Raw genomic sequence first — 18108 nt, 5'->3', positions numbered from 1 at the left:
TCTCCGCTAGTAGGTCTATTATTAGCTATTATCTGAGAAAATCCCCTTACCCTATTCCATACTCATTACTTAACTGTTATAAAGTTAGTTTTCTAAAAATGGATTACTGTGTTCTGAAGCAGCCATGAACTTTATTACTATTGCTATTACTAAAAGACCAATCTCATTCAATGACCTAGTAAGGGTCGGCTTTTCTCTTCAATCTAATGTTTCCACTACCCTGATAGAAGGCTGTTTGCTAGACGGTCTGCTCGGAATAGAACCATTTCTGGTTCTCATCAGTTTTTTAAGGTCGGTCAGTACCTTAAAGACCTATTTAAAGATTTTTAGGAGCCAGGCCTCTATCACAATGGTAATCCTCCTTCCTTTCCAGCAGGACCATTTTTGGAGCACCATCGCCTCCCAAGTTAGCTGAGGACAGACTGTGGTGTTCACTGTCCATTGGACACAATTTGGCATTGTAGGCAGACAGCTTAAGGCTCCTTTTTTGCCTTCTTAAAGCTGAGCTGGGAACTTTAGAATGGTGGATATCAAGATCAATGCTTGATCTTCTGTTTTTCTTAATCTTGAGACTAACCTAATCTTGTATACTTGTATCGAAAAGTGAATAAATTCAACCAATCAGAGTCCCGTATCAGAAGCCAGGAAATTTTAATTTGAAAGCCATTTAAGATAAATATACAGAAACAGGAGGGGCGTTCTTATTTTGAAAAACCGGTTTTTGATTTTTCTGTAATATACCCCAAAAAGAGTGGATTAAGCAAGCAATTAAAAGTGTCCACATTGGGTATTTGGATTAAGCAGTCGGGATTAAAGGTATCCCATTCTAAAGTTCCCAGCTCTGGTCAGCTGAACTGCATGTGAGAATCCCTGAGAGGCACTCTTCTGCCATGGACCACCTTCTACTGCTTCCCATATCAGTTCTTAAACTTTTTACCTAAGTGTTCCCGCCTCTGATGCAGCACCACACTCTTCTAGCTGCAGAGTTGTTAAGGACCTGGAACCATTTATCCTAGCTGCAGGACCACTCTTATGGTGGTGTGCTCTGAGTATCAAAATATTCTGGTTTGTGTTAATCAACAATGAGCATATTCTTATACATAGATTTCTTGTCCCACATAAAACTGTGCAGTTGGGGTATTAGTTACTCCTTACTGAGGAGACAATTTTCGTTTAATTTTATAATCAAGGTGTCATTAGAAAGCTCTATATTTCAGTTATTTCATGATGTAATTTTTTCTTCTACATATGTTGTACACTTATTTTGTTAAAATTAATTCTTTAAGCTTAAAGTCGAAAACCAATTTCCCGGATTTCTCAAATTTTCGATTTTTCACCTCTCATTGTTATTCGTTCATAAAGTATGAACACATTAAAAGATTTTTGGATTTTTTTTAATCATAGGTTAGTCTTAGGTTTCTTTTTTAACTTGAGTTTCGAATCAGCGATCATTACTTTTGGAGCTTAAAAGCAATCTGAAAATACAATTAGCATTAAAAACACAAAATATTTTTTTTTAAATTTTCTTTTTGAAATCAGTTGGTCTAATCCACAGCTAACTTTTTCAACAACATTTTTTATCTAACCCACCTGGGCACAAAAATAAAACATTTTTGTGAATCTGAAATCACGAAAAAAAATCATCAATTTCATTAAGAATTTTTTTACACTAAAAATGATTTTTATGTCAGAATTTGTTATTGGTCCATTTTTTTGATAATTTAATAAATTAGGTAGTTTATTGGCCGAAAATGTTGTAAGTTATTTGATTTCTAAGGGGTCATTTTTAGTACGTCAAATTATATTTATAGTAAACAAACATCGTGATGGGTATCTAATTAGGGGTAAATGCCCATTATGAGTCCATTTTTAATTTGATTTTTTCTCTCTAAAATTTTACCCCTAAGGTCACAACTGCCCTTTTTGACAGAGTGGTCATTTTGTATGATATCATTATATCAATGGACCACTTGGGAGGTCAAAAAGGTCAATAGTGCCGTCGACATTTATGCTAGTGACATAAAAACAGTTAGTATGTGGGTTCACCCCTATTTCGGTACCCATGACGGTATGAGTGCTCCATTGATATAATATGCCCGCCAAAATGACCACTTGGAGGTCAAAAAGGACAGTTGTGACATCGGGGGTCAAATTTTGATTTTTTGTTACAGAATATATAGTCAGCATTAACAGTGGTCGTGTGTAGTCTTATATTTAATGAATTAACAAGCTGAAAAGCTAATCTGTCTATTTTAAAGGTTTATTACACGCAAACATACCTAATTTAAAGAAAATATACACCATCAACTAACCCAACCTAGTTACAGGTTTCTTACTCTGACTTTTCTTAACAAAAAAAAATGTTATACTAAAAATATATTTGTGAGAAAACAATTAAAAATCTCATTAAAAGGTATAAAGTGTAGCATTTCAGTGTTCAGTTCTGCAAAATTAGCTGTACATTTTTAGTTCATTAGACAGTGCAGTATTGTTTTATGCATACTGTAAAGTACAAACGAGTGCAGTACATTACTTTTAAATGCACAAAGTACTCCAATAACAATGAAATTTCAAATTGGGTTATCAGAAAACTATGCTCGTGCATTAGAATCTTTTAGAATGACTTGGGAAAAGTACTGTACAGTGTACAACATTATGTCATGAATACAAAATTAAACAGAAATGAACACATCATGTACAGAATACACTTGACAGCCTAAATAACAAATTCATCTAATCCTGATGTACGGCAAAATGATGAAGCAAAATGCAGTACTGAAATGTTATTACTAGGAGAGGAATTCTTTGCACTTGAGATTGAAGAGAGATCTAGTTCTTTCTTGGATAATTTCCTCTACATTCATCTCATTACGTAGCATCCGAAGCTGAACATAAAAAATATATTAATTTAATAGATATATCCCCCAACACAGTTAAGCTTGGCGTTAAAAGGATTGGATATGTAGGATCAAGAGCAGTGCTTAGGATCTATTTAATTTTAATGCGGATCCGGATCCAGGTCATTTCTATAAGATTTACTGAATCTTTTGAACAAAAAATAATTTTCAAATTTTTCGCATATTTTTATCCTTAAACTTGATAAATCATTCAGAAATGAGGCAATTTTTATAATCTATCTTTTTTTCAAAAATTCAGATTTTGGATTTAGAAGTAAAAAAGGTTTTGTTTTTTTGCAGTTTTTGGTTGATATTTTACCCGCAAAAATATGCGGATCCACGGATCCGGATCCAGGAAGCCAAAATCTTGCGGATCCAACGGATCAGGATCCTAAGCACTGATCAAACGACTCGCCTTTTCTGAAGTGGTAATTAAAGTCCAAAACGGTTTGTATATTCAATAAATAATGGGATATTCATTTTTTCACCTTTGAAATTTGATTATTTTCTCTTTAAAAGGTACTCTTTAGAGTGTAATATGTGCAACCAGTAACATTAGACGAATGTGTCAGAATTTAACATTTTAAGCTAGGCATTTTATATTTCTGTCCAAAACATTGCATATTACCCCAACCCCCTTAAAGTTCCCTGAACTAAGGACATGACAGTGTTTTTTTTTGTGATAGGGTGAGGCTTGATAGGTTACCGTTGATTGTTTAGTTCTGAGAATAGGTAGGGAAGCGTCATTCCCAGTTTCAAAATCTGATTTGTACTTCTTTACCTCACCACCCATTAGGCTTATACAACGGTTCAAACTTTCACTTCTAAAATGGAAAATAAATGAAGAAAGTTTTCCCCATCTCCTTCCATTAATCAGGGGTGAAATTTCTTTTTAAATCATTCTCCCACTTAGTAATATAATTTGTTCTTCAACACAATTTGTTTAATCCATTTATTCGCTGAATTAGTTAAAGTAAGATTTTGGGTAAGAAGTATGAAAAACTTTCGTTTTGATGTTTGACTTTCATTTTTTCCCAGATCTTCAAAAATCTTTCTTAAAAAAATCTTGATGGATTCTTTGTCTAAAGCACAACCGTGCGTCACGTCGGTTGAGGATACCTTTGTTAGACATTCATTGATTTCATATCAATTGTTTATAATTCAAATATTTAAGAAAGATTAGTGAAAAATTTAAAAATTTTGTGCTGCAGAACACAAAATGACCCATCAAATTTAAATTGAAATAAAAAGCCTAATTAATAATTTCTACATAATTTTTTCTCTCTTCATTTTATTGTTTGTTGTTAAATTGAGTCCTAACCTGTGTTTATAGTTAGTCTCCATCTCTTGCTGGAGCTCACGGCAAGATTCTTAATTAACCTTCAAGTCATAACTTTGATTCAAGAATTAAACAAATAAATTATTAAAAAAAATATGATTATTGAAGAATTATGAAAAAAGTTTTGATAGTTCTAACCCACAAAGCTTCTTGTACCCTTAAACAAATTTACAAAATCAAGCAATAAAAACCTTTATCATTTAAGCGTTAACATTCCAAACATATTGTAGCGGGGAAGCTGATTTTTATTAAATTACCAAAATACATAATTATTGCCCCCCCCCCCCCTCTTCATCCCAATGAATCCCGGTGAGCTGAGAAGGTTTGGATTCCTGTAGGACTGGTTCCACGTGCTTTGATAGATGGAGTTGGTGTCGACAAGTTCAGGGTAAACAGGATTTTATCATCAATATCTCTAAAATAAAAACAAAAAATAAGAACATTTTATTTCAAAATTCGAATCCCATTTTAGTTTTTCCATAATAATTAACAAATTTGTCAGACCCGCAAATAACTTTTCATCTCAGGCTGGAATAGCGCACAAATATTCGGATCCAAGGGACAAATGTTAAAAAATTGCTCTATACTCACAAATTCCAATTATTATCCAGCATAGATTAATAAAAAGTTCATAATTTCTGAATGGTTTTAGTAAGTTTCAGCACAAAAATAAAAGAAACAAGAAAAAGGTTTTAAAATTTTTAATTTGTTAAATAGTCAATTTTTTAAGCTCTAATTAACTTTTTCCAATAAACGTTACAGCGGCTTTGGTGTAATTTTATCTTGCCTTCACAAAATGTTGATTATGTAAATCTGCGAAATCTTTGAGAGCAATTTAATTTTTCATTCCTTTTCTTTAAAATAAATATTAACAAATACTTATCAGCTACCTAAGTTGCTTTAGTGCTCGCTGAAACATCATATAATCTTCACACTGATTAATACCAGTCATTTTAGCTCTGCAATAGATGGACAGATAAATAGACGGGAATATGAGATTGGAATAAAAATGATTCAAAATAAAATATTCTTTTTCAAAAAGATTTTTATTTATATCACAAATTTGATACATTGATCACAGTAAAATTTATAATTATGAATTAAGAAAAGGCTAAACAATACTTTTTTTGGCGCGACATCGCTGAAACGTAAGTTTTCAGCAAAAATACCTTGTGCGTGTACAAAGTTTTAAAATCTCAATTATTAATGCAGTAGCTGGTGAATAATTTTTTTAGCAAGTAGAATCAAAAAATAATTCCAGTTTTTCTAATCATTTGAGAGTAGAGCAAATGGGTTTTTGGATCCAGACTGCATAACAGTGTCATCATCATCATCATCATCGCTCTCAGTATCATACTCATCATTCTCCTCATCTAGTTAAGTATATTGTAAAAAGATTTCCCTTTTTTCCAAGTTATATACATAAATCTTAATAGTTCCCATCTTTAACCTGATATAAATACAGGAGTGTCAGTTGCATGACTGCCTCGGAAGAGAGCGGACCTATCCTATGCGGTCCCATAATTACAGCCTGGAGAAGTACTGAGTTAGTTACGCATCTCATATCCTACAGGAGAAGCAAGAATTGTGCATAGATTAAAACAAAACTTCATCTTCAGCTTGGTGTGCTGAAAAAAGTTCAACCCCTCGTGGGCATACAAGCCATTCACAATGATACCAGTTTTTTACTCAACCAGATGTGAGGACTGGACTTTTATGGAAGATTCCTCTCATGAGAGCTTCAGGGCTCACAACTCCCCATTTTGCATAAGGGGTGCAGTTATGGGTTTTCCTTAATCCCCCTTAACTCAGATAGAGTATAATAAAGAAGGACAACAGGGAGCAATCCCCTATACCCTTCCTCCTACAAACCTCCTTATCTCTCTCCAACCTTCTCCACAACTCGATGTCGAAAAAAAACTATTTTGAAAGGCCTTAAAATGTAAATACAAGAAACAAGAAGCAAGAAGAAAAAAAGGAAATTGATCAGAAAAAAGTGGAAGGGAAATCTCTTGACAGTTAAAAAAATGACTAATTACAAGAACATCAAAAAAAAATTTTCTTTTTCTTTTCAAAATTAACCAAAGTATGAATGAAGGATCAAGAAAAAATGAAGAACAAGAAATATAGAAATCTCAAAATATTTCCATATTTTAAAAAGGCTTTGTTAAAACAGACCTAGGCTTTTATTGTATTATTTTTACACTTAAGTAATAATTCTAAAATCTCACCAGATTTATCTTCATCCTCATCATACTCTTCCTCTTCCTCCTCCTGCTCATCATCCCTATCCTCATCATCATCTTGACTACGTGCTCCATCTCCAGACAATCCCTCTCCTCCCTTCAGATACTCGGACTCCACAGCTCTAAAAACAACCCTCTTGAGTAGGGCTTCCAATTCGAATTCCGTTGCGCGAAATTGCGCGCAATGATTGCTTGCTCTTGCGCCATTTCTTTGTGGGGAATTGCAATCTAATTACGAACAAGGAAACTATGAAATACTTTTAACTGTGACTTACATATTTATGCAGCAGATACAACAATGGAAATATTCTTGTAGATTCTAAAATAATCTAGACCTGAAGGTCAATTGTTTCAACAATTATCAAACTTTGAAGTTTCTTGTGGTTAGGCTACTCATTAACAACTTAACATGATACATTTTTCCTTTGCTCAAATTGGATGAACATTAAAATGGAAACCTTCTTGGTTAAAATTGTAAGGCTTGTTTAATCAAAATTATATATTTTGCTACAGTGAGAACCAGAAAACTAATATACAGAAAAACAACATTACGGTGTAATTGATATTGTTACAAAAATTTTAATTACTGACTTATTAAATCACTTATTCAGTTAAATGGGTCTGCTTGAGTCTAAAATGTCGTCTTCCTATGCCAAAAGTTTTCTGATTATCATGCTGCATATGAATATTATGAAACAAAAGATAAAGTTTAAATTCAATTTACCTAGAATTTGAGACGAAATGTTAGAAGTTCAGTTTAGTATGCCACTACCAAAGATTAAATTTAATTTTTTTGATGTTGAACGGAATTGCAATTATTGCAATTATTGCTTGCCATAAGGTTTAAATTTAATATTATCAAAAAATAAAAAAAATGAAACACAATGCAAAAAAGTTGGACGGAATTGAGCGCTATAGCGAGCAATTCCGTTGCGTTTATTGCGCGCAAAAATTACGGAAATATTTTAGTTCTAGCTTGGGATCCCAGCCTTGCCCAGGTTACTCATAGTTAATTCCACAGTTTACCCGCACTTGGTCGCTTTTACCGGGAAACTACACTTTCAAAATAAAAGATGGCGAACTCATATTATAATATCAAAATAAAGCTACGAACATTCCTGTGGCTTTCAGTCCCGAGTTCCCCAATCAACATTTAATGCAAATGAACCGGCAAACAGACAAACAGAGATAACTTTATATATATATATATATATATATAGTTGATCGGTAGTTTTCTGTCAAAATATCGTGTCTATCTTTCACTTTCATTATTTTACCTTTTCCTGGCAGTAACCTCTTCTGCTAAAAATGCGTCTGGATGATTCTTCCAGTTCTCTTCCTTGTAGTTCGGAGGATCTAAATATATAAACTAGCTGCATTGCCCGCTGTTACCCGTGAAGTTTAAAATTACTCTTTGAGGAAATTTTTTTAAATTAAAAACATGATTTTTTTATTTCGCCACCCCCATGGTTTTTCTAAAAAATGTCAGCAAATTGGTCAAGCTGTTTGGCCAACTTTAACAAACATGTAAATACTTATATATATATATTATATATGTATAAATATATAAGAGATTTATTATATAGAAGATAATAATTGCGGTCAACCCTTAATCCATAGTGATCAGACTTAAGCTCCCATCCATTTTGGTTACCTATCTTTCAGTCAATTAATCAATCAATCAGACGATATAAATAGGTTACATAATCCCCCCCCTCCCCCTCGCCGGTGAAAACATTGTGCATAAAATGGAAAAGTTTTTTTTGTTACTTTTTACACCACAATTCACTCATTTTTAAATTCTCATCAATAACATTCCCTAGTTAAAGGAAAAGAACCCCCAAAATGAGTGTCTGAGAAAATAAGAGGGAAAAAATGGAAAGAGAAAATAAGAGGGAAAAAATGTTCAAGATAATTAGAGGTGGAAAACTTACAAATTTATACCACAGCCTATACAAGTTTGGATTAATTTGAAATCAACCCATGCCATGTAAACCAAACTACGAAGAGTTTACAAGGTAACCCACAAAGGATGGGACTTCAGTAACGACTGAACAAAATTAATTAACTCAAATGTTTTTGGCACACAGGGTTCCCTGTTGCCATATTTTTCTTCTTTTTTTAGCCAGATGCTTTAATATACCTTGGATAGACTTTATTCAAAACAAAATACTAAATTCAACCTTCACATCGTCACATTTAAAGAGGATAAGGTCGTCATAAAAGTATAATTCTTTGCTGGTAACCCTGTATGATATAAATTAAATAAGCTATGGTAAGAAAACATAACTATGAGCAGTTTTCACAACACATATGTAGTATCATCCCTTGCTATGTAAATTGTAAACCAACCTTAGCTCTGAGCAGTTGTAAAAATCAGTCCTCCCTCCCCCAAAAAACGTATTAGTGAAAATTTACGCAAAAAATGCTTCAGTTAATCCTAATTTTAGAGGGAACTAATAATTTAAGAAGAAATATGTGAATATTTTTTTCTAAAAGATTAAGTAACACCAATCCTCCAGTTATATTCAGTATCTTAATGTCATAATCATTAAAAATATATTTATTTATGTAACTAATATAGGTAAATAAATAGTTCACAATAAAACAGATATATTTTACCGATTTTTACAGCACTTTTTTTACTGCGATAGCTATTTGATAATTTATTTTGTGATTTTTTTGGTTCTTACGACACTAACTAGTATTTAGTTAGGTTGTTACGACACTAACTAGTATTTATAGTTTAGGTTGTTACGAGACTAACTAGTATTTAGTTAGGTTGTTACGAGACTAACTAGTATTTAGTTTAGGTTGTAATCCGTTAACATTAGAAGAATTCTAAAATGGAATGAAGCAGCAACATGAATGTAGTTTGAAAATTCTTAGATTCTCCTTACAGGGAATGTTGATGTCATTTCAATCGACCCTCCATTGAAAGAGGGGCATGTCGGATTCACACTGTTCGCTTAAAATCTTTATCTGATCAATAATGTGGAAGAAATCGTTGATGCATGTGAACAGTTTTGTTCTGAAAGTTTCCATAATAGTTTTGGAGGCAGAAATGAGCAGAGCTGGGATATCCTTAATCCCGATCGGTTAATAAATCTGGAGATTAATAACAAGAGGAGAACAAGCATTATTTAATATGTAGATTAAGTAAAAGAGGAGATTAAGCATTAATCCCAATATCCACTATTCAAAAAATCCCAGCTCAGGTTACTTTTGAGAGGAAAGCACAATTGAAACGGATCAAACTTAAAGATCCCATTCATATCCCATTCATTCTTAACTTGCTTCTTCTAAGAAGTTTCCACGATGTTACTTGGTTCTTCTTAGATATTCCCAGGATGTTACTTGGTTCTTCTAAGATGTTCCCAGTATTTGCCTGAAGGCGCATCGCCATCATTTTTCATTCTGAACACCAGGGTGCCCTCAGGCATCTTGTAGCAAGCCTTGATATCAGACTCAGGTATCCTGATGCGATAATTATCCTAAACATTTATAAATATTATTTAACATATGATGATACTTTTTTTGAGACATACCGAATTTTCGAATATCATCATTTTTCTTATAGGATCTTGAACTTTGACCATGAACAAGCATTTTGAATTAATAATGATACAGGTTTACAACAAAGGTTGATACTGTAAAGACGACCTTTAGTTCTTAGAATATGACGCGCTCAAGAATAAATTAAATGTTCTACCTTGAATATAGTCTTTTAATAGCCTATTAAACAGTTAAGCAAAGAAAGAAACAATTTTACAGTTGCAGGAAACAGACCGAATATAAACTCCGTACAGTCGTCTAAAAGTTGTTAAGAGTAAAAAATAGTATAATAGTATTACTATCTTATTAGTATAATTAATAGTATGATAATAATAAATATTTTTAGTATAATAATGATAATAATTACAGTAACAATCCTAACCTTGACAAGTTTTCTAATTTGCGTTGAGAGATTCTTCGGATAAAGTTTGGTTTGATGATTATTAGGGTTATTTTCACACCTCCGTAAAAGTGCTATATTATTGCACTCCAGTGATTCAACAGAAGTCTGGAGCTTCTTATTCTCTTCTTTCAGCAGTTTAACCTGCTCTGTTATACCCTGCAGGGTGAGCAGCATGTTCGAAAGTTTTCTTCTCTCCTCCTTCGGACCTGGATCAGCTCCAACCTCTTCTTCAGACTCTAGGGAGTCAGATTCAAAATCATCATCTCCAATATCATTGAAGGATGTATCACTTTCATCTGTATCCCCCTCATACTCAGTATCTTTAGGAGGGACATGCTCTGGAGCAGGTTTGATGTATCTCCACAGGGTGACCAGGCGGTTTTGAAGGGTGGTGATTAGATTCTCAGGGTGGTTGGCAGCATGGGAAGCTCGTTGGGTGGATGAGAGCGGTAGAAGACGGACAGGATCTGAGAATCTCCAAGTTACAGGAAGGGTATTATCAGCAGAGGGAGAAGTAAAATCTCCGTTATAGCAAGAAGGAGCAGCAAAAACAGCTCTGCTCCCACCATTAAAAAGAGGAGCATCAGTAATATCTGAGGAGACCGCTCCTGGCACCACCGGGACAGGAGCAGTAAAATCATATTGAGGAATCTGGTTCATCACGCTACAAACTTATTTCATTTAATGATAAGGTTTCCTTTCGCAAGGTCGGATTACTTCTCTTAATAACGGTCATATAACCCCTCCCCCCCTCCTACCCTCACATGAACACAAACCTACTGCGTACTTAGTCTCTATCTACGCAAAACCAAATTGCGTATTTAAAATGATTTTGAATATAATTCATACAAATCTTCGATGACGATGTCATTGGTGTTTCTTAACCGGGTTTAATAAGCTGTCAGTTTCCAATTTATACAGGGTGTACATATAAAATTAGAGCCGGAAAAAAATTAACTTTATTCAAATATTACTTACGATAAGTGAGACATATTCTCCCATCCAAGGCAAACCTAAAAATAGAAAAAAATTAATAAATGTTTAATTAATTCAAATATTTTTAATTTACATTTCTTACACCCCAAACTTAAATTTACCATTTTTACTATCAGTTTCATATAATTCATTTTCTCATTCTTTTCTTAATTTCTTTTAAAAATCTGAATTTTTCATTCTCTTTGCCTAATCTGAATAAATCACTTGTCTCTTCCAGTTAAAAATAAATACGTAATGGAAAAACAAATTAAATACTCTAGAAACATAAATATTTAACTTAAATATAACTTTTTTTTTCAACAATATTTTTTCTTATTTCTATTTTTACACATAAAGGGAATGTCGTTGTAACATCAAGTGAACTTCTAGTTAAAGAGTGGGTACGCCCGATTCACAAAAGTACCCTTTTTATTTATACTTTAAGACATCGTCACTTTTCCACATTGAAAAGGAGTTAATTCTAACAATTTATTCTATGGATTCTGAAGAATACATACGCACTTAAAAGAGAAACTACAATTGAAAATAATTAATACTAAATATCTTTATATACTTAATCAGGCAACAAGGCTATCCTTATAAATCGGATATGCCACTATATAAATTAAGAGTCATTTGAACTTACGTCATCATTACTTTTGAGAATTAATACAATTTTAGTCCCCATCTAACCTAAGAATCATATTAGCTGCTCTGTAAGAGTCAGGTCGACTTGTCCTTGCCGTAGTGAATCCTTTTTTTACTGCAAAAGCTTCGCAAATTAGGAAAGCTGACCACTCCTTTTCATCTAAAATATGTAAACATTTTAATAATATCTAAACTTGAATTTTGACGAGTTTAACTGAATGAAAATTAGGTCCGAACCAGTTGGAAAGAAGTAGTATGCCCTCCGAATAATTTTTTAAGATATCGCAAAGAAAAAATGGTAATTTTTAAAACACTTAACATAATACGTTTTAACCAAAAAATCCGCGAATATTAATATTTTATCATCTTCATTTCATTTAAAAAGCAGTGTCATATGGTTAGTTCCAGATATTGCAATATAAAAAACTATACAGATACATAACAGGTTAAGAAATCCAAAAAAATCCGGGAATGTTGAAAAAAAAACAAGATTTTCAGAAAAATGAACAAGTCTACAAAATATCCCATAAAGGGAGCTAAATATCTTATAGGCCATGAAGCTGAAGGTCTACCTTAAGGGAGCTATAGGTCTAATAGGTTAATATCCTACCTGAAGGGAGCTGAAGGTCTAGTAGGTTAATATCCTACCTGAAGGGAGCTGAAGATCTTATAGGCCATGAAGCTGAAGGTCTACCTGAAGGGAGCTATAGGTCTAATAGGTTAATATCCTACCTTAAGGGAGCTGAAGGTCTTGTAGGTTTATATTATATCCTACCTGAAGGGAGCTGAAGGTCTAGTAGGTTAATATCCTACCTGAAGGGAGCTGAAGGTCTTGTAGGTTTATATTATATCCTACCTGAAGGGAGCAGAAGGTCTAGTGGGTTTATATTATATCCTACCTGAAGGCAGCTTAAGGTCTAGTAGGAACTTATAGCCTACCTAAAGGGAGCTAAAGGTCTAGTAGGTTTATATCCTACCTGAAGGGAGCTGAATGTCTAGTAGGTTTATAATGTATACTACCTGAAAGTGAGCTGAAGGTCGATTAGGAACTTGTATTATAACCTAAATGAAGGAAGCTGAAGGTCTAGTGTAGGTTTATAGCTGAAGGTCTAATAGGTTTATAACCTACCTGAAGGGAGCTGAAGGTCTAGTAGGTTTATAACCTACCTGAAGGGAGCTGAAGGTCTAATAGGTTTATATTATATCCTACGGTGGTAGGCAATTATATCAATATAATAAAAACGACTTTGTTTAGGTTTTAATTGTTATTACAAGTTTAAGAGTAATTATAGAAAAGCTTTTTAAATTGACAACTTCTCTTTTTCCCTGAGTTATTGTGTGTTCACTGTTCATGCTATTTAAAAGCTTGATATAAATCAAAATTTAAATCAAAAGTCGTTATCATTTAATTGATATAATCGCCTACCAACGTACCTGAAGGGAGCTGAAGATCTAGTAGTTTTGGAAGATCAACCCTCTCTGCAAGCAACTGAACTACACTATAAGGCTCCCTTAGCTGAAAAAAAATATATTTAAAGGGATTGTAAGCACAATTTCAAAAGACCATTCAAGTGTTTTAATAGATAATAAAGGATAAGTCCGACTGTTGAGAATAGAAATGTTATTTTAAAAATTAAAAAAAAATATAATTTTAACAATCTAATAAAAAGAGAAGTCTGTGGTAAATCCCCCCCTCACAGAAAAGGATTGAGTAAAATAACTTTGAAAACAGTTAAATAAGATAATGATGCTAACCTGCGCAATAGGAAAACTTCCCATTAACACTTGTAGTTGTCTTGGAGCTTTCGAGGGAAATACTTAAATATTCATCTTTCGCTTCGTTCATCAAGTTAAGTCATTCAAGTCAATCAAGTCATTCAAGTCAATCAAGTCAATCAAGTCATTCAAGTAATTCAAGCCATTCTAGCCATACCAGCCAGTAAAGTCATTCAAGTCATTCAAGTCATTCAAGTCATTCAAGTTATTCAAATCATTCAAGTCGTTCAAGTCATTCTAGTCATTCAATTCATTCGAGTCATTCGATTCATTCAAGTCATTCAATTCATTCAAGTCATTCAATTCATTCAAGCCATTCAAGCCATTCAAGCCAATCAAGCCATTTTAATCATTCAAGTCATTTAAGCAATTCAAGCCATTCAAGTCTTTAAAGCCACTCAAGTCTTTAACGCCATTCAAGCCATTCAAGCCAATCAAGCCATTTAAATCATTCAAGTCATTTAAGCAATTCAAGCCACTCAAGTCTTTAACGCCATTCAAGTCATTCAAGTCATTCAAGCCATTACAACCATTCAAGAAATTCAAGTCATTCAAGTCATTCAAGTCATTCAAGTCATTCAAGTCATTCAAGTCGTTCAAGTCATTCGAGTCATTCAAGTCATTCAAGTCATTCAATTCGTTCAAGTCGTTCAAGACATTCAAGTCATTTAAGTCATTCAAGCCATTACAACCATTCAAGTCATTCAAGTCATTCAAGACATTCAAGTCATTCAAGCCATTCCAGCCATTCAAACCATTCAAGTCATTCAAGAAGTCAAATTCAAGTAAAACTTATAGGAAAATTATAGCAAAAAATTACCTAATCCCGGGCAATCACAAAGTCGAACTGTTTTGGTCAGAAAAATAGTCTGGAAGTGTTTGGTGTGACCAGGGGTTCTAAATATTAATAGTTTGGTGTGACCAGGAGTTCTAAATATTAATAGTTTGGTGTGACCAGGAGTTCTAAATATTAATAGTTTGGTGTGACCAGGGGTTCTAAATATTAATAGTTTGGTGTGACCAGGGGTTCTAAATATTAATAGTTTGGTGTGACCAGAGTCCGAATTTTTAAATCTTGAAAAATTGAAAATAATTCTATGTGGAACCAACCATATTTGCCGCGTCTCAAATTTAAGCCGCGGCTCAAATTCTTAAAATTCGGCCAAAGGAGTTCTACATATTAATAATTACGTCCAATGCCTCTTCCAGAACACAATTTTTGAGAAAGGAATGTTTTCTCTTCTGAGTTAACTTATATTGTCCCCATTATTGAAAATCTAAAGATGAAACATTTATAAATATAATTTTTGGTAAAATTTTCAATTGGTTTACCGTGAGACACTGACAACCTTCTTCCCGCACAACGAGTTGATTAAACTTGATTTGCCAACATTAGGATGTCCCAGGGTACCAATAGTTAGAGTCCCTTCTTTCATCTCAGTATCTACAAGGGTGTATTATTAGGATGTCCCAGAGTACCAATAGTTAGAGTCCCCTCTTTCATCTCAGTATCTACAACATGTATTATTAGGATGTCCCAGGGTACCAATAGTTAGAGTCCCTTCTTTCATCTCAGTATCTACAGTAGGGTGTATTATTAGGATGTCCCAGAGTACCAATAGTTAGAGTCCCCTCTTTCATCTCAGTATCTACAACAGAGTGTATTATTAGGATGTCCCAGGGTACGAATAGTTAGAGTCCCCTCTTTCATCTCAGTATCTACAACAGATTGTATTATTAGGATGTCCAAGAGTACCAATAGTTAGAGTCCCTTCTTTCATCTCAGTATGTACAGTAGGGTGTATTATTAGGATGTCCCAGGGTACCAATAGTTAGAGTCCCCTCTTTCATCTCAGTATCTACAGTAGAGTGTATTATTAGGATGTCCCAGGGTACCAATAGTTAGAGTCCCCTCTTTCATCTCAGTATCTACAGTAATAGGGTGTATTATTAGGATGTCCCAGAGTACCAATAGTTAGAGTCCCCTCTTTCATCTCAGTATCTACAACAGAGTGTATTATTAGGATGTCCCAGAGTACCAATAGTTAAGAGTTCCTTCTTTCATCTCAGTATCTACAACAGAGTGTATTATTAGGTTGTCCCAGGGTACCAATAGTTAGAGTCCCTTCTTTCATCTCAGTATCTACTGTTGGGTGTATTATTAGGATGTCCCAGAGTACCAATAGTTTGAGTCCCTTCTTTCATCTCAGTATCTACAGTAGGGTGTATTATTAGGATGTCCCGGGGTACCTATAGTTAGAGTCCCTTCTTTCATCTCAGTATCTACAGTTGGGTGTATTATTAGGATGTCCTAGGGTACCAATAGTTAGAGTCCCTTCTTTCATCTCAGTATCTACAGTAGGGTGTATTATTAGGATGTCCTAGGGTACCAATAGTTAGAGTCCCTTCTTTCATCTCAGTATCTACAGTAGGGTGTATTATTAGGATGTCCAAGAGTCCCAATAGTTAGAGTCCCCTCTTTCATCTCAGTATCTACAATAGGGTGTATTATTAGGATGTCCCAGAGTACCAATAGTTAGAGTCCCCTCTTTCATCTCAGTATCTACAATAGGGTGTATTATTAGGATGTCCCAGGGTACCAATAGTTATAGTCCCTTCTTTCATCTCAGTATCTACAGTAGGGTGTATTATTAGGATGTCCCATGGTACCAATAGTTAGAGTCCCTTCTTTCATCTCAGTATCTACAGTAGGGCGTATTATTAGGATGTCCCAGGCAGCCAGGTGTTATTAAAATAAAAAAACCTCTCTGAAAATTATATTAAAATTTTTCTGCAATATACAATTTTCTATTGTTATTCGCGAAAAATACTTAACTTTACAGAAAAATACATTTTACATGTTTGGAGAATAGTCAAATAAAAAAATTAAACAACGTCAACCCTGGAATTCGTCAAACATCATAATTTCTAGTAATGCAAATTTAAGGTAAAAATTATCCTTTAAGTTTAAGTTCTGATTATAAGAGATGATTAATAATGGGCAGCAAAACTAATGATGATGGGAATAATTCTAATTTTTCACCTTTAGTGTGATCATATGTTTCATGAACTACTCTAGTCTCATGATCTTTGCTTCCTTCTATCTTTTTCTGCCAGCTTGATAGGTCAACCTGTACATATTATTTTAAAAATAACAATTGTACATAGGTAAAGGTCAAACCTATAACCAGTGAACCTGTAGAAAGTAAAGGAAAGCTGTACATACAGATATAGGTCAACCTGTAAACGGATAAAAGTCAACTTGTAAATAGTTAAAGGTCAGCTTGTAAACAGTAAAAGGTCAACCTGCAGAAATTAAAGGAAACCTGTACATACAGATAAAGGTCAACCTGTAAACGGCTAAAAGTCAACCTGTAAATAGTTAAAGGTCAGCTTGTAAACAATAAAAGGTCAACCTGCAAGATATAGGTCAACCTGTAAACGGCTAAAAGTCAACCTGTAAATAGTTAAAGGTCAGCTTGTAAACAGTAAAAGGTCAACCTGCAGAAATTAAAGTCAACCTGTACACACAGATATAGGTCAACCTGTAAACGACTAAAGTCAACCTGTAAACAGTAAAAGATCAGTCTGTACATTAAGATAAAGGTCTAACAAATAAAAGTTAGTCAACCTGTGCGCTGTGCGTTTTTAATATTAATATTAATAGTTAGAAAGAAGTCAAATTTGTGTAAATATGTACAATATGTAAACTGTACATATTTAAAAATCAACTTGTACACAGTTAACTGTAAAACTGTTATTGGTTAAATGTCACCCTTAACCACGTACAGTTTGACCAAGTTAACTATTTACAGTTTGACCTGTATCTAAATACAATTTGACCAAGTTAACTATTTACAGTTTGACATTTATCTTAGTACAGGCTGATATTTAGGCATGAATATACAAGTTGATTTTAAACTACGTTTAGCCAGGTTGACCTTTAAATATGAAGTGAAGGGAAGGTTTTGTAAAATGTATTCCCGCTATGCTGTAAGATTTACCTTATCTCCGTACAACTTTTCACAAATATCATAGATTTGCTGAGATGCTTCAGTGACAATGCTGAACAACGTCTTCTTTTTCCTTAACAGTTAATAGTTATTACCATTACGTAAAGAGCAGTGAGATCCCAAAAACTGTGGGATAGAGAGACGGCTGTGCCTCTAGTGTACATAGAGACCCAATTCAGTTAATAAATTGATTTTCAAGTAGTAAAAGGGGATGGTGGAGTTGGCACATTTGATGTAGGGGGGGGGGGGCTGCCTT

General features: G+C 33.8%; 3 protein-coding genes across 4 annotated transcripts in view; all 3 read right to left on the bottom strand.

Annotated features, from left to right (window-relative positions):
* Positions 1-2361: 2361 nt before the first annotated feature.
* Positions 2362-5335, bottom strand: LOC111707914 (coiled-coil domain-containing protein 58-like). The gene is made up of 5 exons (XM_023481101.1): positions 5127-5335; positions 4569-4651; positions 4219-4267; positions 3604-3721; positions 2362-2885 (listed from the first exon to the last, which is right to left on the bottom strand). The coding sequence occupies exons 1-5, from the start codon at positions 5306-5308 to the stop codon at positions 2790-2792; spliced, it is 528 nt and encodes a 175-aa protein (XP_023336869.1). The 5' UTR covers positions 5309-5335; the 3' UTR covers positions 2362-2789.
* LOC111707912 (guanine nucleotide-binding protein-like 1) overlaps positions 5195-18108 on the bottom strand; it is a 20851-nt gene continuing 7937 nt past the window's right edge. The window contains exons 11-21 of the mRNA XM_023481099.1: positions 17844-17925; positions 16883-16970; positions 15172-15283; positions 14660-14736; positions 13819-13880; positions 13498-13579; positions 12109-12223; positions 11419-11453; positions 7760-7838; positions 6468-6604; positions 5195-5609 (exon numbers count right to left, since the gene is read on the bottom strand). Coding sequence (XP_023336867.1) covers positions 5503-5609; positions 6468-6604; positions 7760-7838; positions 11419-11453; positions 12109-12223; positions 13498-13579; positions 13819-13880; positions 14660-14736; positions 15172-15283; positions 16883-16970; positions 17844-17925 — 976 coding nt within the window. The 3' untranslated portion in view covers positions 5195-5502. The remainder of the gene's footprint in view (positions 5610-6467; positions 6605-7759; positions 7839-11418; positions 11454-12108; positions 12224-13497; positions 13580-13818; positions 13881-14659; positions 14737-15171; positions 15284-16882; positions 16971-17843; positions 17926-18108) is intronic.
* LOC111707913 (uncharacterized) lies at positions 7845-11412 on the bottom strand. 2 transcript variants are annotated; one of them, XR_002766550.1, is made up of 3 exons: positions 10420-11412; positions 10195-10295; positions 9886-9976 (listed from the first exon to the last, which is right to left on the bottom strand). XR_002766550.1 is itself a non-coding variant. In XM_023481100.1 (2 exons), the coding sequence occupies exons 1-2, from the start codon at positions 11098-11100 to the stop codon at positions 9836-9838; spliced, it is 822 nt and encodes a 273-aa protein (XP_023336868.1). In that variant the 5' UTR covers positions 11101-11412; the 3' UTR covers positions 7845-9835. The 2 variants fall into 2 exon arrangements, 1 of the variants encoding a protein (XP_023336868.1); XM_023481100.1 differs by lacking the exon at positions 10195-10295 and having other exon boundaries at positions 7845-9976.

The sequence above is a fragment of the Eurytemora carolleeae genome, unplaced genomic scaffold, assembly GCF_000591075.1.
Source record: "Eurytemora carolleeae unplaced genomic scaffold, Eaff_2.0 scaffold761, whole genome shotgun sequence".
Taxonomy (NCBI): domain Eukaryota; kingdom Metazoa; phylum Arthropoda; class Copepoda; order Calanoida; family Temoridae; genus Eurytemora; species Eurytemora carolleeae.
Note: the sequence above shows the minus strand (reverse complement) of the source record. Positions and strands in the feature narration are given on the sequence as shown.

Coding starts and splice junctions, on each gene's coding strand:
- LOC111707913 (XM_023481100.1), bottom strand. CDS start 11,100: ATGAACCAGATTCCTCAATATGATTTTACTGCTCCTGTCCCGGTGGTG. Junction 9,977..10,419: donor AAATTAGAAAACTTGTCAAG/GTTAGGATTGTT, acceptor ATAAATGTTTAG/GATAATTATCGCATCAGGAT.
- LOC111707914 (XM_023481101.1), bottom strand. CDS start 5,308: ATGTATCAAATTTGTGATATAAATAAAAATCTTTTTGAAAAAGAATAT. Junction 4,268..4,568: donor ACGTGGAACCAGTCCTACAG/GAATCCAAACCT, acceptor AGGTTAATTAAG/AATCTTGCCGTGAGCTCCAG. Junction 2,886..3,603: donor TCAGAACTAAACAATCAACG/GTAACCTATCAA, acceptor TTTTATGTTCAG/CTTCGGATGCTACGTAATGA.